General features: G+C 42.6%; 1 protein-coding gene across 2 annotated transcripts in view; it reads right to left on the bottom strand.

The window, feature by feature from the left end:
* COLEC10 (collectin subfamily member 10) overlaps positions 1-22766 on the bottom strand; it is a 36662-nt gene that overhangs the window by 10020 nt on the left and 3876 nt on the right. The window contains exons 2-4 of one of the 2 annotated variants that reach the window (XM_074943918.1): positions 18979-19186; positions 4618-4689; positions 2062-2133 (exon numbers count right to left, since the gene is read on the bottom strand). In XM_074943918.1, the coding sequence (XP_074800019.1) occupies positions 2062-2133; positions 4618-4689; positions 18979-19126 (292 nt within the window). In that variant the 5' untranslated portion in view covers positions 19127-19186. The remainder of the gene's footprint in view (positions 1-2061; positions 2134-4617; positions 4690-18978; positions 19187-22766) is intronic. The other variant, XM_074943919.1, reaches the window with a different exon arrangement.

The raw sequence follows: 22766 nt of genomic DNA on the forward strand, positions 1-22766 counted from the left end.
TTGTTTGTAATGGCATAAGGAGCCGTATTAAAGAATTACTTGCTGTGGACAAATTCTTGACAAATGTTGATAATAAAGAATGGGATACTTTGGCATCAGAGCCAGTTCCCCCATTTTCAGAATGACCTTTTCTATTTTTAACCTGGGATACCAAAAATTCTTTCCCACTGTCTGCTCCCATCATAGACATATGGTAAGTTAGCACGATAAAATACATTCATCTCTTGGTCTAGGTATAACCTCAGTTTTGTGACAGGAAACACCTGGAACACCTAAAGCAATAAACTGAACCCTAATACCAGCAGCAATTTCTTCCATCTGTCTTGAATGGCCTTTGCTTCTGGAAACAGAACCACATTTTTTATTGTTTGTTTCCTCATTTTCTTCCAAACAGATGGTATAATTCTTTCTCGACCATCAGAGGCGGTGTAAATGTAACAGTCACTATGCTAGACAAACAGATGGACTGAGTTAAAAAGTTGGGGTCAGATTTTCAAAGATATGTAGATATTTAAGGATGCAAGTAGGCACCTAGTGGGATTTTCAAAAGCATCTTAGCAAGTTATTGAAATCAGTGGGAGTTAGGCACCTTACATGTTTAGGTGCTTTTGAAAATCCACTAGGTGCCTACTTGCATCCTTAAATATCTACATATCTTTGAAAGTCTGTCCCTGGGGTCAAATTCTGCAAATGCTGTATAAATCTGGAGTAATTCCACTGAAGTCAATGGGACGGAGGAGATCTAAGCCACTTTTCTGCTCCCTTAATTTTGTCTAGGAGCCTAAGGGCCAACTGTTCTCAATTACGTGGTCTACATCAGTCAGCTAGGGACCACTCCTTCCACTACCCATCTCCTGCCTGCTCCTACTCTTGGGAGCATACTGTAGCTTTACACCACCTGGGTATTCCCTCTGTGTCAGGAGAATCCCCAGCAGAGGTCTAAAGCAGCTCTCTGTTCCCTTTGCGCAGCTCTCTTTATTCAGCCATGTCTCCCATTGAAGCCAATAGGAATTGATGGTCAAAAAGGCTGTAGGTTGAGACTCAGTAATGCAAAGCCAAAAGTTAGACTTGGCTTTTTTTCTTAGTTGCTTGCAAAGTCCATATAGTTCTTTCAGGTTATTTAAACAAATGTTTCGGTGTTCTTTTGTCTTAAAAACAAACACAAACAGTGCTAGTGCCCAGGAATCACACACTAATATAAAGCTGAGTACACAGGCGTTGCACTTTATGTTTGGTTGTTACAAGCCATAGTAAAAATTAAACCACACAGCACATCAGGCAGTCATGTAGCTGTATCAAATTTCCATTCCGCTGTAATAAAAGTGTCGTTCCTTTTCCTCCTGCCTAAGTGGAAGTTAAACCAAACAATACGAATAAAGAGGGCACATGTATGTTTATTGATGTATTTATACAGTAACTTATAATTGTTTGTGTATAGTTTGTAGATGTGTGTGACTGAAATAACAGTCTTCCACAACTAGGTTTCTACTGAAGCAACTAGGAAAACTGAGGGCCTCTTCTGACAGGTCAGACAGGTGTAGTTATATTCTACCTTGATATACAGGGGACAGGCTCTCAGACTAAGGAATTGGTGTCAGAACATGAGTCCTAAAATCACTGCCAAATCTAGGTCTCCTGCAAGGAGCTTGCCCATTGCACACCAACGTGGTTAGTTAGCTCCAGGCATTAGGCATGAATAATAAGCAGCAGAATATTGACTCATGATCCTTGGCTTTGAAAGCAAGGAGGTAAAATCCTGGCCTCATTGCAGCCGATGGGAGTTTTGCCATATTGAAGCCAGGATTTCAGCCTGTGCTTTTTATTTTGTAATCTAAAAGAGATCAGCTTTCTTAGTTTAGCTAGAACATACACACACCAGACTGTATCATGATCCCCAATTTGCTTATGTAAATATATTTGGGGAAAATAAACCAGACATTATTTGAAGCTGAATTATTTTTACCTAATAGCTGTAATTCTTAAAAACATACAAATCATGTCATAATTGAATATGTACCTTCACAAAAAAAAAAAAAAAAGTAACATGAAACAATAAATTACCTTTGCCACCAATTGGGCCAATTTTCCCAATCATTCCCTGATCCCCACTATCCCCCACTGCTCCTTTGTTTCCTGAAAAGGAAAGCAATGAAAAGAAGGTGAATGGTTCAACCCATCCAGAAGACACTGTTTAACTCTTTAGATGATTTGTTACTTTTTGAAGGTGTGCAAGTGCAATCAAGCAATGTGTGTTACCGGGCCTCTTCTGGGCCGATCCACAGCGAATATGAGTCTGTGACATAGCAGCTCATGCCGTTAGCTTTGGAGGTCCCGCAATGTACTGGCCAAAAATTAAGCTCTCTATCCTTCTTGTCAGTCTCTGTAATTGACAAGTTCTTAGCAGGCATCAGAAATGTAACTTTCATGCTGGAAAAAAAAGATTTAAACAAGATTCCCATTGATTTTATGCAGAGGATCTCCTATCTTTCCCCCTCCTGCTCAGTCTCCCTGGCCCAGAATTTTAAATGTATTTAGGGATTTGTCTGCTCAGCACTGCAAGGCCTGTGTCTGGAGGTATTAGGACGACTACTAATGGATGGTTCTGACTTCCTGTACTATGGACTAAACAGCATGACATTTCAGAACTGTTATATTAAAACTCTCAGTTGACATACCCAAAGGCATCATCTTTTATATTGAAAATACAGATTAAAAGCCATTTTAGTTATTCGTATATTAATTATGCTACAGAGCTAATCCATAGCCAATAGCTCAGTGATTCTCAAACTATGGGTCGGGACCCCAAAGTGTGTCATGACGCTGTTTTAATGGGGTCACCAGGGATGGCATTAGACTTGCTGGGGCCCGGGACCAAAGCTGAAGCTTGAGCCCCAGTGCCTAGGGCCAAAGCCCAAGGGCTTCAGCCCTGGGCGGCAAGGCTCAGGCTACTGACCCCCTGCCTGGGGCTGAAGTCCTCGGGCTTCGGCTTTGGCCCCCCTGCCTGGGGTGACAGGCCTCAGGTGGGCTCAGGCTTCGGTCCCCACTCCTAGGGTCATGTAGTAATTTTTGTCAGAAGGGGTCACAGTGCAGTGAAGTTTGAGAACCCCTGTCAAGTATTTTTTTTACTTCTTTTACCGGACCAAATTCTGAAGTCCTTATTTGTGATAAAAGTCAGGATTGCCAAATGTGGCCCAGTGTTTTTGCTGAATGTCACTACAGGATTTTTCCGATGGTAATACACACCTTTATACTTGCCATTGTTTTATGTTGCAAATTGGCTGGCTAAATTATGAGCTCCTAGTTTTCTGGGCTCTGCATCTGCACATATGACTTTAATGCCACAAAAACATTTAATAAACACACTTGTTAACTGATCCCTTTCCTTCTGCTCTGCTCCAGTCACTATTTTATGATTTGAAGCAATGTCACGCATGGTCCTATGTAGCCCATGTATATACAGAATTAGAGGATGTATTCATTATAACAGCTAGTAAATAGAATTTTTAAAAATATTCTAGCTATAAAATGTAAAACAACGCTATGGATTAGCATCTTGAAATACTTAGCCCATTGCCAAATGGGAGAATGAACATGTGTATGCATCAGTATTGCAAAAACAGCTGGTTAAAGTATGAGATGGGACACCCAAATAAGCTTTACTCTAACTCTGTAATTAGCAGCACTTGTCTCTGCCTCTGAATGCTGTTGTACTATTCATTATCCAAGGAGGGGGTGTGTCTAATAGAGCAGAGTGCTGAGAGTCCTTGGCTCTAGTCCCAGTTGAGACAGTGACTTGCTGTTTGACCGTAGGTAATTCACCTAGTCTCTCTGGCCCGGATCCTTACAGATATTTAGGCTCCTACTTCCATTGATTTCAATGGATGGGAGCAGCCTAAATACTATTGAGATATGGGCCTCTATGCATCAGTGCTCATCTGTAAATTTGAAAATTCCACAGATATTGGCTTCTGTTGAGATAAATGTCAAGATTTATTGACCTAGAGGTAACTCTTAGCCTAGATTTCACCTAAGGCGGTATTTGACTCAAGGGACAATAAAACCTTGATGTATGTTGAAATATGAAGTCAGGCTATGTATTGTTACATGTGGCTTTGAATGTTCCTAATCAGAGCTAAATGGAAATCCCTCCATCATAGCCATACATTTCAGACATGTTGCAGTTTTTCCTCTCATTCACATTCTGAGGAGGAGATTAAATTAGGGCCCAGGTTACTTTTGATGAACTAGCCGTGAGGCCAAGATGTGCATATGTGATCTGATCGGCTAACAATCTTCCACACGCCTCAGTCACGATGAACTGCCGCAATAGAAGGAAGTCAGCAACAGAAACTTATTGGCCTGTCACACAACTGTTTTCAGTCAATCATGAGTTGTGACTTTCTTATGGTATAACACAGTAATAGTAATACCCATATTAATAGTAATTCTAGCATGTTGTTAGCCTTAATCAATTCATGTTTATAAAATATTCTGAGATCTCTTGGTACAGCATCAGTCCAAGGTATTAAGCATTATCATTACTAGCAATTGGCATATTGTTCTGTTTAATTTGTATTAATATTCTTATATTAATACTGTCAAAACTACCACACGTACCTCTTGGTCCTTTGGGGCCTACTTTTCCATGTTTTCCAACCTCCCCTTGATCTCCTTTTTCACCGTCATCCCCTTAAAAAGCATAAAATAAAACATCATGCTCCAGCTCACACAGTCCAATAAACATTACCATGTGTTTCTCCAAAAGTAAAATTGACTGTCTGATGCTACTGGCTTCTTTAGTTGTCATTCTGAAGGTACAGTGGATATATATGGGACAAACTTCAGAGGAGAGCAGGTCCAGCCAGTGTCTGACTGGCTTCTGGAAATGCTGCAATACGTTCTGCTTTGAAAAAACCTTCCCACCATAACAATGACATTCACATTCCCTTCTGCCTCTAAACCCTCACCACCCAAAAAACAAAATAAAGGCCTATCCCAAGCAGAGCTGTGACTCCAAAAAGGTAGAAATACCACAGTGCACTAGGGCCTTTGCTGTTTCTAGTGATTTTATGTGGAAGGCATTCAGATACTGTGGTGATGGACAACAGGATAAGACCTTCAGGTAGATAGATCGATAGCTGTAGAAACTGGAATAGAGCAAACTGTAGATCCCAGTAAGTCAACCCATCAACCCTCAGCAGGTTTTGTATAAAGAAAAGGAGTACTTGTGGCACCTTAGAGACTAACCAATTTATTTGAGCATGAGCTTTCGTGAGCTACAGCTCACTTCATCGGATGCATACTGTGGAAGTGAGCTGTAGCTCACGAAAGCTCATGCTTAAATAAATTGGTTAGTCTCTAAGGTGCCACAAGTACTCCTTTTCTTTTTGCGAATGCAGACTAACACGGCTGTTACTCTGAAACAGGTTTTGTATGTGTGTCTGAATATAAAATTTGTGTTTTGCAAATACTCCCACACATGCCTCTGAAATTTGTCTGCAGGGAAAGCCCACAGCAGTAAGTTCCTTGAACTTTACTTCCGTATCACATAGATACCCCAAGTAAGATCAGGGTCCCTGTCAACGTTCCTTCCCAACTCTGAACTCTAGGATACAGATGTGGGGACCTGCATGAAAGACCCCCTAAGCTTATTCTTACCAGCTTAGGTTAAACGCTGCAACCACCAAAGTGTCTCACAATAATAACAGGGGAAGTGACCACTTGGAAATGTCCCCCCCCGACCCCCAGAAAACCCTCCCCAAGCACTACACCCCCTTTCCTGGGGAAGGCTTGATAAAAATCCTCACCAATTTGCATAGGTGAACACAGACCCAAACCCTTGGATCTTAAGAACAATGAAAAACAATCAGGTTCTTAAAAGAAGAATTTTAATTAAAGAAAAAGTAAAAGAATCACCTCTGTAAAATCAAGATGGTAAATACCTTACAGGGTAATCAGATTCAAAACATAGAGAATCCCTCCAGGCAAAACCTTAAGTTACAAAAAGACACAAAAACAGGAATATACATTCCATTCAGCACAGCTTATTTTATCAGCCATTTAAACAAAACAGAATCTAAAGCATATCTAACTAGATTGCTTACTGAGTTTTTACAGGAGTTCTGACCTGCATTCCTGCTCTGGTCGTGGCAAAAGCATCATACAGACAGAGAGAACCTTTGTTTCTCCCCTCCCCCCCCAGCTTTGAAAGTATCTTGTCTCCTCATTGGTCATTTTGGTCAGGTGCCAGCGAGGTTATCTTAGCTTCTTAACCCTTTACAGGTGAAAGGTGAAAGGGTTTTTCCTCTGGCCAGGAGGGATTTAAAGGTGTTTACCCTTCTCTTTATATTTATGACAGCCCCATTGCACACAGGGTGCTGTACATACAGTAGTAAGAGACAGCCTTGCAGGAAAGCGTTTACACTCTTAGTAGACAAGGCAGACAAATGGTGGCAGAAATAATCTCACTTTACAGATGGAAACCAGAGGCACCGGATAATTGAATTGCTCAAGGTCACACAAAAAGTCTGGGGCAGAAGTAGGCCTTGAACCCAGATCTCCTGAGGCTCAGTCTGGAGCAGCAAAAAAACCAATAACCCCAAACTAAAACAACAACCCAAAACTTCTCCTCTGATGTACACAGCTACATATCGCAGCAAATAGAGAAAAATGGAATCTGCCTTGTCAGTGATAGGGAGGTCAATAATACAACCAGCAACTGAGCCAAATGAAAATGTGGGAAATAAGCTGGGAAGTTGGGCCCTGCTCTGATCTCATATCATTTGTTTCTGAACTATACCTGATGGTGCCAAAAGAGAAATGAAGTTTGCACTTTCTTTATATGAGGCAGGTTTTTAGATTTGGTTCTGTGAATAAACTAGTGATATGCAATTGAGACCAGCTTTGACAGGATGCATGTCAAGCTTTGGGACTCTGGTGGTTTATGCCAGCAGCCAGACCAGCGCTCATTAGCTCAAAATAAGGAAAATAAAAGGTTGAGTGTCAAGCTGAGATTAAAGCGAGAACATCTGCTAGAGGGAGGGACGAGAACTCCTGGGGATAAACAGCCTGGGAGGAAATATGGCTGAGGAACGTGCTAAACTGTCAGTGAGTGCAGTAAGTAACTTCAGTCCATGCCCATGGATTTGTTTAAGTTAATTAATTGCTTAGGTAGCAGAATAAAGACAAACCTCAACTCACTCCTAAAGGTGGCTTTGCACAAGAGCCTGCCATGCATATGCTGGATGGGGATTATGCTCATTTACATAAACATTGTTTTGGATTTTTAAAACTGGTTGTCACAAAACAAATATAGAAATGCCATGGCTTTCAATCAGCAAATAAGGGACCATTGAAGAACCTTTATCTTGAAGATCTCTGCAGTGATTCTGCAAAGGTGCTTCATAAAGCCAATACAGATACAGGTCGGGAAGCTAGGCCCTTTAGAGATCCAGATCAGCCTTTGGGTCCAGCCGTGGACTTAGTGGGAATGTTGGCATTATTTGTATTGTGGCAGTGTTTAGGGGCCATCAATCAAGCATCACGGCCCCACTGCACTAGCCACTGTGCACGCATAATAAAAGATGGTCACTGCTCCGTAGAATGTGTGTCATTGTCAGGTACTTTCCCCTAGTCCTCCCAAAGAGTGATAAAAGCTGCAATGGTTCCTTCTGTATCAGAGTACCTAATGAGCAGCATGCATTCAGAGTTCTGGGCTGTCAATGGTTTAACTGTGATCTTGTGTGGGGCACTTGACTGAGAGTTGCCAGCAACTCATTGTATGATTTGAGGTGAGTCAGTTCACTAAACTGTGCCTCAGTTTCCCTCTCTAGAAAATGGGGGAAATGATACTTGCCTGCCTTTATAAAGAGCTTTGAGATTATAACGGTTGAATATTAATTCTGATTACTTTCCATACCATTCCCCCTGTTAATTAACTCGTAGATGGGCTGTTGTGAAGCAAGGAAAGCCTGGACGAGGAAGTAAGGACAAGCAGAGTGAGGTACAATCTTTTACTGGACTAACTTCTGTTGGAGAGAGAAACAAGTTTTTGAGCCACACAGAGCTCTTCTTCAGGTCTGGGAAAGGAACTCCCAGCGTCACAACAAAATGCAAGGTCAAACAGATTGTTTAGCACAATAAGTAGTTAACACATATTCGCAAAAAGAAAAGGAGTACTTGTGGCACCTTAGAGACTAACCAATTTATTTGAGCATAAGCTTTCGTGAGCTACAGCATCCGATGGCATCCGATGAAGAGAGCTGTAGCTCACGAAAGCTTATGCTCCAATAAATTGGTTAGTCTCTAAGGTGCCACAAGTACTCCTTTTCTTTTTGCGAATACAGACTAACATGGCTGTTACTCTGAAACTTAACACATATTGTAAGGGACCATTCAATGTAGAGTGGCTCTGCAGTACGCCAAAACAAGGGGCTTAGTGGGTTACAGATTGTTGTACTAAGCCATAAATCCAGTGTCTCTGTTCAGTCCATGGTTTTTAGTATCTAGCAGAGTTACGAATTTAAGTCCCCTGCTTCCCCCCCGCTCCTCTTTTGAAAGTATTCGCAAAAAGAACAGGAGTACTTGTGGCGGTTTCCATTTGAAATGTGAAGTCTTAAGTGATGCTGCCCTCTTGTGGTTTGTTACTGTGTTGGAAGGACTAGGATGGATGCATTTCTTTAAATGAGCAAGTCCCTCATCATCTCTTGTGATTTAATATGTACAGGCCACCTGCGTCTTTTTATCCCCTTACCTTCTTTCAGCCTGTACATTGCAAATGATATTTATGTTCACATCAGAGAGGGGCTTGAATCACAACTCTGGATTGAGATCAGAACATCCTATGACATACATCCGACGAAGTGGGTATTCACCTATGAAAGCTCATGCTCCAATACGTCTGTTAGTCTATAAGGTGCCACAGGACTCTTTGCCGCTTTAACATCCCACTGCTTTTCTTTGTACAGTACATGTTGCTTTACAGAAAAAGAAGACTGAGTCTTTGCCCCGAGGAGCTTACAGGCTAAGGCCTACATTCTGAGCTGCTCTTGGTGGTATTCAGGGATGGAGGCAAAGGTGGCTGTGTAGTAGGTTCAGTTTTATCACAATTAACCAATTGTCTCCTTAAACTACGGTTGCCCAGAGGTGACTTTCTTCTACCCCTATGTGTTGGCACTTCAGTGCATCAAGCTGAAGCACGGTTATGTCTTCTGTACCCTTTTGGTATTCCACCAAATTGATCCACTTGCCATGTGTCACTAATTTAAAATACAAAGCTATTAAAATGAACATACTGAACAGGAAGTTGCTCAGCTCTCTTGCATTTGTGTGAACCAGGAGAGCAAAAGCTACAAAAAAGCACTTAGAGACCTTTAACAACCATCACATCACCTCTTCTTGTAACTGACAAGGAATGAGGTAAAAAACAAAACAGTCCCAAGAAAGTGGCTTGAGCATTACCAATCAGTAGAACCTTTGTGCAATTTAAAGGGGCACTGCCAATATAGAAATAACAGTTAAAGAGAAAAAAATATCATTTTATTGTTCTCCTCTCACTCCTATCCCATTCCCAGTTAGTAGATAGAAGCCCAGTTATACCCATTCAGAGTTTAAAGAACTCCTAGTCTATACCCATTGACTTCAGTAGAGTTACTGCTGATTAGGACTGGCTGGAAAACAATCATCCTAGTTTGCAAAGAATTTCAAAGTTTCTGAAAGTTTTGTTTGTTCCACATCAGGATGAAATGGACACAGCAGGAAATGTGTTTGAGGAGGTGAGAACACCCCTTCCCCCCACCAAAAAAAACCCATTGCACAAAAAAGAGAGAAACACCCGCTCCATTTCTTGAATAGCCAATAACTCACTTCAAGTCCCTGCTTTCATCCCAGGCAAGCTAACCCATCAGGCTATACCATCTATTTTTCTCAGATTGGAGCTGTTCATTTTGAATACATGATTACATCCCATGGGGCTGTAGAGACTGGAACCTGGGTTTCCCCACAGCATAGATGAGTGTCCAAGCCCTTGGGCTACAGTGTAGGTGATCACTTTTGCTCTCGCCCCTCCCCCCTCCGCCCCCGCATGTTTAATTAGCTATACAATGGCACACTCCCACAGGAGAGATTGCCTCAATAGCCCTGTGGATGGGGCACTTACCAGCAATGCGGGAGACTCAGGATGAAGATCTGGCTCCAAATCAGGTGCTAGGTCTCCCACATGCCAAGTGAGGGCCCTAACTGGGCTATTCCCGTCTCTGGCTCTTTGGTTCCACCTGGAGAAACCTGTTTCAACAAATTGGTATTTTCCAAACAAAAATTCCTGACCAGCTTTACTCCTGATTTCCATGAGGATCAATAGGCCAGATCCTTGGCTAGTGTTGACTTTAATATAGCTATGCTGAGAACCTGGGCCTCTGGGTGGGATATTTTGGTAAATAACAGAAAAAACATTTACACATTGGGCCCAATTCTCTTCTTATTTACATGTGTTTTACACAGGTGTAACTCTTGGCCTAATTCTCCTGTCACTGCCCTCATAATGTTACTCCACAGACTCATGATTTACATTGGTCTGCATGGGGAGTCAAACTAATGTTGTTACACCAGTGTAAGTGTAAAACCAGTGTAAGTGATAAGAGAATCCGGCCCTTCATGTTCTGAGTTTATATATATCACCTCGCTCAGGTAGATATTCTGTTAAAAGAATGCACATACACTACATGCGGAGTACAGCAGAGAGAAAAAGAGCTCTCAAGATTCCAAATACGTAAGAAATTGGATGAAAGTAACTTCTGAAATTATAGGGTTTTTTAGCTCAAACATATGAGGAGCTGACAGGGAACACAGGTTAGAACAGCCTATAGGATGTGGTAAGGTCATTTATATATTCAGCAGGAAAAGTGGACAGTGGCAGGTCTGGTTTCTGACAGAGTTTGAGATTTTCCAGAAAGAGAATTGTGTAAGCTCAGGAAGTAAGGCTGAGAGATGGACAGCAGTACCGGAGACCACAGTAAATGTTACTTTGAAGCACTGACCCACGTCAGAGAGTTTACAAGCAACATTTGTCAGAATAATTAAAGGAAAACATTAAAAATATATATATATATATATATATATATATATTGCTAGAGGGAAACTCCCTGTATCCTTCTTCAGATTTCATTCCAGTCCAGATTCTCATCCTGGCCCTAATCCAACTCCCTTTGAAGTTCCTGGAAAGACTCCCATGGACTTTATAGGACTTGGATTGAGATCTTAGGGAGCTGGCATGGTCTAGGGCCAGGTCTTCAGAAACACTGAGCACCTCCACCTCCAAAAGAAGTCAATAGCAGCTGTGCAGTGCACTTTTGAAAAATCAGGCTCCCAGTGCTTACAGACTGAGACTAGGGGTATTGCACATGAACTCCAGGCTCTGACTCAGGTTTTAGCCCAACCCCCTCTTCTGTCCACAGACAAATAGTCTGAGTCAGGTCATCAAGCACTCAGGGTCCTAGGATCTTGGGTCCTAGGATCTTGCCAGGGGGCTGGGTCAGAGCTCATGTCCCTCTGTGACTCAGGACCAAGCCCTGTCATTTTGCAGTGTGGGCATAGTGCAAGCCACAGACCCGAGTCCAAAGGTCTGCTTAGTGCAGTATGGATGCATTAGCACAGCTGTGAGACCAAGGTCCAGTAACTGTAAACCTATGTTTACAATGCAGGGTGGATGCTCAAGCATGGGTTTGGAAACACTAAGTCCACAAGCCCAGGTCCCAGAGACCCAGCAGTGTAGACATACACTTTAACTCAAAAGATCTAGGTTCTATTTCTGATTTTACCCTGAATCACTATTTGATCTTGGTTAATTCTCCTGGCCAGATTCTGGTCTCATTTGCAGTGGGGTAGTCATCAAGTTCTGAATTTGGCCCTTACTGCCCCAGCTACCCTGGGTGTACAATGCTGATAAATGTTAACTTTGTAAAGTGTTTAGAGATCCTCGGATGAAAAGCTCTAGAGAAATGAGATCTATTATTTAAACATGATTTGACACATTAAAACATTGACATTAGTTCCTTTTTGCCCAGATACGAGGTGACAAGATGCTTTAGAAATATGAAAACCTAGGCAGATCTATATCGTTATGTGTTTCTGTACAGTAAAAGCAGCCAACAGTGCGGTTTATGGTGTTCTCTAGTACTGCTGCCCATGTCATACTAAGTAATTGTGTTTACACAAATCTGCTTCTGGAAAATCTCAGTCTCTGTCAGAAACCAGGCCTGCCGCTGTCCTACCGAGGTAATAAGAGACAAAGTTGGGTAAGTAGTAGAAGTAGGGTCATGAAGGCAAGGAGAAGAAACTTGCACCTGATATGCTGGAAAAGGGGAACTAGTAGAGGGTTCAAAGAGGAGTTGATGTAATCAGATTGGCATAAAATTTGATTTTAGTGGCCTAATTTTATGTGGATTAAAGGAGGGCACTGTGGGGGGTCAGAAGATACAGAGAAAAGCTTATAACCATCAAGATGGGAGAGTATAAGGGCCTGGGTGAGAATTGTAACGGTCTGGACAGAAAGAAAAGGTCAGGTCTTTGAGGAAGAAGTGATAGGATTTGCATGCGAGAGGCATGGGAAAGGAAGGAGACCAAGATTACCCCTGGTATCATGATGCATTTAACAGTGACAGAGAATGAGGGGAAATGAGAAGAGGGTTTCAAAGAAAGGCCAGGAGTTCACTTTTGGCCAGGTTAGGTTTAAGTTGATGGTGCGACATGCAGACTAAGATATGGGACTGGATAGAGTGAGACATCCCAGAAATGGGGAGCAAGATTTATGGGGCCTCAGTTCAGAGATAGTAGCTAAAGCTGTATGAAAGGATGGTATCACTCTGAGAGGGTGTGCAGGGAAAAAAGGAAGAGGCCAAGGATGGAAACTTGTGAGACTGCCAAGGAAAGTACAAAAGCGGAGGGAACACTGAAGGAACCATTGGACACAAGGCAACCAAGAGAGGTCACGACTGTAAAAACCAAGGGAGGCTTAAAGTTCCCTAAACATCCCTTGGTGATGATGTGGGGTGTGGCGTGTGAGAGAACAGGCTATTGTGAAAGAAAGAAAGAAAGAAAGAAAGAAAGAAAGAAGCAGCAGAAGCGATCCCAGAAGGTTTCTGTGGAAATTTTTTGGCTCAATTTGTCCTACTAGTTTAGACTTGATTAATACAGATGCTGTCTGGGAAATGTCAGTGACTTTATCTCATCAGACAGAGATGTCAGGAGGGTAATAAAGTGACCTGGTGCACACTGGCTGTAACATGTGCTTAAGGAACCGCTCCGTACACTGTTCTCATGAAACACTTTTTTTTCTGTGTAATTTTTACTGATGGTGCATAAACAACCACATCAATCTAGAAACCACATTCCACTAATAACAGTACTGATCACAATGTCCAGTTCAGAGGCTCATTGCTCAAACTGGATGAAACTTGGATTGTTTAATTAGAGGTTTGTGCAAATTTTATCCTGGCTTCTTTTTGTATGGGTTTGCATCCATTGGGCTTTGCTTTGGGCTGATGTCTTCAGTGAAACCAAGTGAGAGACAGCAGTGTTTGCATTGCTTCTGTCTGGGACTGTACGCAAGGTCCAGTTTTTCCTCTTAAGTTGCCTACTATGTGTGTAGTTAGGGTAGTCTTCCCCCTTCAGGACATCAACTGAATCCAGGAATTGGCCCTTGTCTTCTAATTTTTAATCCTGAATAGTAGCCTAAATTTTCAAAACTGGCTAGCAATGTTGAATTTTTGGGGGGTACAAGTTGTGGCACCTTAACCTAATTTTCAGAGACTGTGTGCTCAGCCCTTCTAAAAATCAGATCCCTTTAATGTCTCCCAAGTTGGGCATCCAAAATCACTAATCACTGTGTTGACCAAAGTTTTCAAATTCTTATAGAGATTTTGGCCCAAAATACAGAATTCTGTAGTGAGGTTATAATCTGCTGTTAAATTTCATCGGTGAGTTTACAGATTCTATAGAGAGGTCATCAATCTTGATGACATTCTATAGGTTTATTCTGAAGAAATTGTATAGAACCCTATTAGAATTTATCAGGGATGAAACCTTCTCAGAAAGGTGGGACCACAGTAAATTATGCTATGTTACTGCAGTAACATTATGCTCAAATTCATCAAAAGGATTAGTAGCCTTCTTTGCAAACCTGAGCTGAGTTTTAGATTGGAGGGGAAACTGGAAACCAGTTGAAGTTTGCCTGCTTCTTCATGTATGTGTCTGTGTGTTAGCATGCATGCAGAGGTTGGTCATCTGCTCATATAGTGCTTTAAAAAATTATAACAGATCTGTATGCACTAACAGTAGAAAAAAGGGTGTGTGAACAGAAAGATGGAGAAAACAAACAGGAATACTAAATTAGTCAGTCATTAAAACATGCATTGTAGATATAATTCATGACCACTAGAGGTCAGGCTTTAATGTCTATTAAGTTATTAATAACAAACAGTTCTAATAGATACTAACTCAAGGGCTTTATCATAGAAATTAAAGATGGTAAAGATTTATTAGGCCCTCTAGTCCATCCCTACTGCAGAATCATTCCCTCCAGTACATTGTCTAGTGTTTGTCCAGTCAACTTTTCAAGGCCTCGTTTTGCCTCACTTCCCTGTGAGCCTAATAACTCTCTGTCATAAAGGCTTTTTTTCTGATATTCAGCCTAACTTTCCCCTCATTTATTTTCACCCCATTACTCATATCCCCTTGTGCTCCCTCAGTAATTAATTTGACATCTCTTGTTATGAGTGTAAAAAAAGTTACCAATGTTTTGAGCAAATAATTTTTGGGTGAAAACTGGCCCTTTTTGAACAAAGGTTTCCACACGGAGCGCATGGGAAAATGTAAGTTCTTACTGCTGTTTCCTGTAGGAAACGTGGACTTTAAAGTAATGCAAGTGCCCAGTACAGCTTCAATTTAATGTGGAGCCATAGGGTCTGAGGCACTCAGTGCACCTACTTACAGTGAAGGTAGATTATGTCACAGGAGAGGCACAAAGCCTGTGAGTGGCACAGCTACAAAGTGATTGCCCAGCATATTGTGTGATCTCTCAGCAGAATAAATTATGCTATGATGCCTGCCACTAGAAGAGGAAAGGAGATGGTAAAAGGATTAAATGTGGGCAAACTGACTAGGAAGCTGGAGAGTTGCCTATTTTCTGAAGACTGGAAAACAGGCTGCCCCACAGATACAGCATTTTTAAAGAAAAATAATGTCGGTGCTAAAAGCAATAGAAGCCTTCATTTGAGATACTACAGTTAGAAATACAGTAGAAAAGTTTTGTTGGTGGATTTAGTGCTGTTAACAGCTAGAATATCTGGTGTCTGGAGTCCTCTAGTCACAGGACAGGTACAGTGTGGGCAGCAGTACTGCAAACTTTCTCATGCCCTCTTTGGCCAATGTGCCTCATCACTTACCTTGAGAGACTTGACTACAGGTAAGGGGGAAGTTCAGACATTGTTCCATTCAGTCTTTAGATTCTCACTTGGACTGCAGATAAGGCTGTCATGCCAGTAAAAGCCACCTGTGACTTTTCTAACATGGGCTCTTGTCCACTAGGAACTGAAGTGAGACCACAGATTCATCTCCCATAGAGTATAGAATGCTGTCAGATGGTCATTTGTCACCTGTTTGGCAGGAGATTTGAAGCAGTGACTTAAAGGTGATGAGCTCCATGTCCAATTACTAGTCTTGAGCCATTCAGTCCTTTGGAAATAGTAATATTCTAGTTCTGAGGAGCATTAAGCATCCCCTCAATATGCTCCTTTTGTTCTTCCCCTCCTCTGGTGTCATCATGCCAACCCATTATTCAGGCCCAGAACAACAGAGACTGAACATCACAATTGCTGGATTCGCTCATTACTAGGCTTGAGTTACACTGAGTGCTCCTAGTCCCTGCTGGATGAGACCAAGGGAAAAAGTCTGAGACCTGGACGTATATCCTAGCTCTATTCATGATATGGTGTCACTAAGCCATGTCTATACTACCACTTATGTCAGCAAAACATAAAAAAACCACGCCCCTGAGCGACATATTGGCATAAGTGGGAGTGTGCCCAGCACTGTGTTGGCAGGAGAGCTTGTCCTGCTACCGCCACTCATCGGAGGCGGTTTCATTATGTGGTAGACCGGCTACATGAGCAATAGTATAGCTGCGCTGTTGCAAGGTCTCTAGTGTAGACATAGCCAACTCAGGCATATTTGAATTGCAAAGTTTATTGTCAGCCAAACTCTCTCTTCCAAGCGTGTACGCTTCCATTATTCAGATAATAACTAAACGAACTTGTACCACTCCCTCTGGTTTCATTGTAGCTCCCTGAGTTTATACTGCCTCAGCAAAGATTAAACATCGGGCTTCAATCTTAAAGAAATGAATGTGATGATTAAAAATGGTACTTTAAGCAACATTCATTTGAATAATCCATCAAAAAAACAAATGAGCCTTCAGCAATGTTTTTGTGTTGATAAAGTCTCTTTTCTATTTAAACTATAAATCACTTGCATTTGTTCCCCTATTCTGTAGCCTACGGAGAAATATAATGAATTCCTAACAAGGAAGCAGCAGTCTGAGCTTCAATAGCCATTGCCTGGAATAAATGTTTTAGAACTGCCACTGCAAGATATATCTCTTTGTTATGGGCTAAGTTCCTGGCTGATTCACACCCTAGGCAATTCTACTGACTTCAGTTAGGTTACAGGGGTTCAGTTGCATAAGCCGATGCATGGAATTTGGCCTCAGTTATTTGCAAAGTGTCTTAGAGGTGAAAGAATGATATGCTAAAGAGCTGACTGAGATCCCGTGGAAGTCAGCGGTGAGGCCCCTATTGACTTCAACAGGAGCTCCTAGATCAAGTCTGATATGTGCTGCAGTGACCACCATAGAATCATAGAATATCAGGGTTGGAAGGGACCTCAGGAGGTCATCTAGTCCAACCCCCTGCTCAAAGCAGGACCAATCCCCAACTAAATCATCCCAGCCAGGGCTTTGTCAAGACTGACCTTAAAAACTTCTAAGGAAGGAGATTCCACCACCTCCCTAGATAACGCATTCCAGTGTTTCACCACCCTCCTAGTGAAAAAGTTTTTCCTAATATCCAGCCTAAACCTCCCCCACTGCAACTTGAGACCATTACTCCTCGTTCTGTCATCTGCTACCATTGAGAACAGTCTAGATCCATCCTCTTTGGAACCCCCTTTCAGGTAGTTGAAAGCAGCTATCAAATCCCCCCTCATTCTTCTCTTCCGCAGACTAAACAATCCCAGTTCCCTCAGCCTCTCCTCATAAGTCATGTGTTCCAGTCCCCTAATCATTTTTGTTGCCCTCTGCTGGATGCTTTCCAGTTTTTCCACATCCTTCTTGTAGTGTGGGGCCCAAAACTGGACACAGTACTCCAGATGGGGCCTCACCAATGTCAAATAGAGGGGAACAATCACGTCCCTCAATCTGCTGACAATGCCCCTACTTATACATCTCAAAATGCCATTGGCCTTCTTGGCAACAACGGCACACTGCTGACTCATATCCAGCTTCTCGTCCACTGTAACCTCTAGGTCCCTTTCTGCAGAACTGCTGCTGAGCCATTTGGTCCCTAGTCTGTAGCGGTGCATAGGATTCTTCCGTCCTAAGTGCAGGACTCTGCACTTGTCCTTGTTGAACCTCATCAGATTTCTTTTGGCCTAATCCTCTAATTTGTCTAGGTCCCTCTGTATCCTATCCCCACCCTTCAGCGTATCTACCTCTCCTCCCAGTTTAGTGTCATCTGCAAACTTGATGAGGGTGCAATCCACACCATCCTCTAGATCATCAATGAAGATATTGAACAAAACCAGCCCGAGGACCGACCCTTGGGGCACTCCACTTGATACCGGCTGCCAACTAGCCATGGAGCCATTGATCATTATATCTATAAGTAGGCATTTATAAACAGTGACCACATGATGGTATTCTCCCCCTAAGTGTAGAAACAACTAGCGTAACCATGAGCTGTCTCTTGGTTAATGCTTGCTTTTAAGGGAAGTCACGGTGTTATTATTTTGTATATCAACTGCCTGGGAACACGTAAGTTGAACAGGAGTGATCTGATTTAGCTGAAACAATGTGGACAAGATATTTAATTTATATTAGTGGTGTTCAAATAATGTAGTTTACCGTATACCCCCTTCTAAGATAGGTAGAGGTGATGTGTGGGATGGGTACATGGGGTCACTTGCTCCCCACAGATTTCTGCCTTCCATTTGGTAACAGCTTCTAGAGGTTTTCAAACTATGGGGCATGCCCCTCTGGGGGGCATGGAGGAACATTCAGGGGGCCGAGCGGTAACTTGAGTTTGAACTTTTTGAGCTGAGCCCCCTGTGTGCGTTACAATTTTTGGTTGCATCCCCCCCCACCGACCCAGACAGGCTGGGTGGCCTGCTGAGGAGAGTCAGGGGATGGCGGTGGTGCTCCCTCTCCAAGCCCTGCCATGCAGGGCTGGCCAGAGCCCCCCCAAAACATTCCTTGCACTCCCTAGGGGAGCATGCCCCACCATTTAAAATATCTCTGATTCTGAGTTGCACAGTGGCTGCAATTTTAATTGAAAGGAGACTAAACGTTGATTAGATTGCCAAGTCTTACTAAATAAAATGCATTGTCTGCCATTACAGAATTGTTCCAATGTACCCCAGACGAGAGCTTATGTACCCCCAGGGGTACGCATACCCCAGTTTGAAAACACTTTATATGGAAGTGCAGGAGCTGGTTCCAGTAACTTTTTTTAAAAATTCCACAATTCTCAAGTCTCCTCACTGCAGCCCTTCTTTCCCCTTTCTTTATAAATTTCATTTGGCCTGGTCTGCAATTCTTCAGATCCTTCATCTCCAGCCCACTGGTGAGGCACATCCCACACCACAAATCCCTTCATGGCTCAGAATTTCAACTCTGATCAGCTTGGTATTAACTAGCAGTTTGGTATTCCTCACCTTTTGGTCCAGGTAAAATGGTGTGTGTCGAACAGATGTCTGTTGCAGGTTGATTGTCAGCATCGAAACCAAAAATCTGAACTTGAAAAATAAAGAACACTACTAAAGTTCCACATGTCCTCCACTGTTGTCCTTTCATGCTGCTCATCCCTGCAGTTCCTCAGGAAATGCCTTTCGTTGTTCCAGTCTTGAAAAATACAAGTTGATTCTAAAATAAATGTTTCACTAAATGAGGCAGAGCAAAGACTTGGAAGCTTACATTTGAAAGAAAGCTAAATAAAGTGGGGAAAAGGAGGTCACTGATGTGTTAGTTTTTTTGTATCCTGCACAGATGATACATTGTCCAGAATATTTATTTAACAGTGACAGCTGTTTATTCCAATTTATCTTTTAGTTGTGAAATATTTAGCTGATTGGCCAGAGGAAATGTCTTGGATATATGAGGCTCTCTCTGTTTTTGTTAGCCTTTTCTTTTTACACTTATAATGGGGAAACCCAACACTCCATTCATTCAGAAGAGAAAGACTTTGATTTTCTATCCAAATGAATGTCAATTAATTATAAGATGCTTGTACTGTGTTGTTAGGTAAGGAAATTAATTTATGCTCGTCCTAACAGGTAAGGGACATATACCAACAAGAGCCTGCCAAAACCCCCAAAAGCAATAGAATGGTTGCAGCTCTGCTTCAAGGAGAAGTCATAGAATGGGACTTCACACCTCCTGCATGCCATGCTGCAGAATTCTCTGGTGGTTCCATGCAGCATGGTGGAGGACTGAGAGGGAAGGGTGAGAGATGGGTGTGAGCAGTGGGTCTGTGAACCAAGCTGATCTGCCAGCCAGAATCCACAGGACATGGCTGCTATTAGGGCCTCGAAACTGGTGTAGTGGTTGCTCTGTGGCCTCCCTGGCTTTGTTGCTGGACAAGATCCAGAAGGACAACTTTGAGGACTGAAGCCACAGAAGAGGTAAAGTTTGAGCAATAGCAGTGCAAAATTCTCCACCCCGCCTTTACCCCATGCATCCCATTGCCAGCCAGGAGAGATGATCTCTATAGGCAATGGAGTAGTTCATGCTCCATGCCCATTCAGTCTTTGTTTTCTCAGCTGCACTGCAAAAGAGGTTTTCAGTTAGTGCTGGTTTTGATTTGTGTGACATGGTTCTCTGAGTTTTGCTCTGAGTTTGTGGGTTTGAAGCTCAAACTCAGAGACAAAGGGGTGTAAAATCCCCTGTTTAGAGGAACTAGTGTGTGATTCCCTGGAGGAATTCTGGCAATCACAAGAATTCTTCCTGGGGCCTCTGTTTACTGTGTGGTCACGGTGCACCTTTTCCCAGAGCAACCCTACCCAAAAAAGGCAGGCTCTAGCTCTTAATTAGATAAAAAACATAGTAAGAACATCAACGAATCATGGCAGCTGGGGAGCAAAGGCAGATGGATGCTCATATTAATCTCTGGTGGGACTCTACTAACTTTTGTCCCATTACATCCTGGATGACTTTAGCTCAATAAGGGGAGAGCTGCTCTTGAAGGGGGGGCCAATTTGTTGGAGCTGAGCAATTTATTGCTGGCTACACACACGTTTGTTTATGCCCATCCTAAGCGAAAACGTATTAAAGAGGAGAAATACCTTTTCAGATGCTTTCCTCATTATTTAAAGAGAAATTAATTTTATAGCCCTACAAGCTTTTGACAGACAGATAACATCGCAGCAAGTGTTCCCATACAGAAGTGTGCAGTTACACAAGACACTACTCTTTTTTGATGGCTGGAGGCCTTTGATCTCAAGCACGTGGTGGGGAAATCTTGGCCACATTGGAAAATTACCACTGATTCGGCAGGGTGAAGATTTCGCCTCCAATATCCAGTCTTGTCATGGGTTACCATGCTGTTTCAAAACAAACACTCCCTCTCTCTTTATTATTGTGCCATGCACTGTGCTTTTCAGAAATGTAAGAAGACAGATCCTTGTCCCAAAGAGCATGCAGTCTAAATAAGATGGAGGGAATGAAAACAAATACACCATAGCTAGAGGGGAATGCAGGAAGAATAAGAATTGTGATTGTGGGTGGATGGAGTTGCCCCTGGAATAAACTTGACTGTGGGTGATTTGCATTGTGAACTGTGCCTATCACTTCGTAAGTTGTAAATGTGTGTTGTTTATCCTTGCCCTTTTTCTGACACTTCACTTCCATTTTGGGGGCATAAAGTCCATTTAAGCACAAGACACCCATGGTGTAGGAGCAGGAAGTTAGTGTAGTTGGTTCTGAGGGGGGCTTTAAAGAGGCATGTTGGCAAACCAATGTGAATGGCAGAATCTGCTCAGCAGTGCTGAGAAATCTTCCAGCAATTGTCTGATATTCCTCAGCAGTAAACAGTGATTGGGGAACTGATGCAGGCAAACGTTTGCTCAGAGAATTCAGTGGTGACTGAGCTGTAATGAGGTACATTGGTCATTGTGAAGGAGTACTTGTGGCACCTTAGAGACTAACCAATTTATTTGAGCATAAGCTTTCATGAGCTACAGCTCACTTCATCAGACGCATAAAGTGGAAAATACAGTGAGGATGTTTTTATACACACAGACCATGAAAAAATGGGTGTTTATCACTACAAAAGGTTTTCTCTCTCCCCCACCCCACTCTCCTGCTGGTAATAGCTTATCTAAAGTGATCACTCTCCTTACAATGTGTATGATAATCAAGGTGGGCCATTTCCAGCACAAATCCAGGGTTTAACAAGAATGTCTGAGGAACAGTGGGGAGGGAGGTGGTAGGAAAAAACAAGGGGAAATAGGTTACCTTGCATAATGACTTAGCCACTCCCAGTCTCTATTCAAGCCTAAGTTAATTGTAACCAATTTGCAAATGAATTCCAATTCAGCAGTCTCTCGCTGGAGTCTGGTTTTGAAGTTTTTCTGTTGTAATATCGCAACTTTCATGTCTGTAATCGCATGACCAGAGAGATTGAAGTGTTCTCCGACTGGTTTATGAATGTTATAATTCTTGATATCTGATTTGTGTCCATTTATTCTTTTACGTAGAGACTGTCCAGTTTGACCAATGTACATGGCAGAGGGGCATTGCTTGCACATGATGGCATATATCACATTGGTAGATGTGCAGGTGAACGAGCCCCTGATAGTGTGGCTGATGCTATTAGGCCCTGTGATGGTGTCCCCTGAATAGATATGTGGGCACAGTTGGCAACGGGCTTTGTTGCAAGGATAGGTTCCTGGGTTAGTGGTTCTGTTGTGTGGTATGTAATTGCTGGTGAGTATTTGCTTCAGATTGGGGGGGGGCTGTCTGTAGGCCAGGACTGGCCTGTCTCCCAAGATTTGTGAGAGTGATGGGTCATCCTTCAGGATAGGTTGTAGATCCTTCATAATGCGTTGGAGAGGTTTTAGTTGGGGGCTGAAGGTGACGGCTAGTGGCGTTCTGTTATTTTCTTTGTTAGGCCTGTCCTGTAGTAGGTGACTTCTGGGAACTCTTCTGGCTCTGTCAATCTGTTTCTTCACTTCAGCAGGTGGGTATTGTAGTTGTAAGAATGCTTGATAGAGATCTTGTAGGTGTTTGTCTCTGTCTGAGGGGTCGGAGCAAATGCGGTTGTATCGTAGAGCTTGGCTTTAGACAATGGACCGTGTGGTGTGGTCTGGGTGAAAGCTGGAGGCATGTAGGTAGGAATAGCAGTCAGTAGGTTTCCGGTATAGGGTGGTGTTTATGTGACCATCGCTTATTAGCACCATAGTGTCCAGGAAGTGGATCTCTTGTGTGGACTGGTCCAGGCTGAAGT

This window comes from Natator depressus, chromosome 2 (assembly GCF_965152275.1).
Source record: "Natator depressus isolate rNatDep1 chromosome 2, rNatDep2.hap1, whole genome shotgun sequence".
Classification (NCBI taxonomy): Eukaryota; Metazoa; Chordata; order Testudines; family Cheloniidae; genus Natator; species Natator depressus.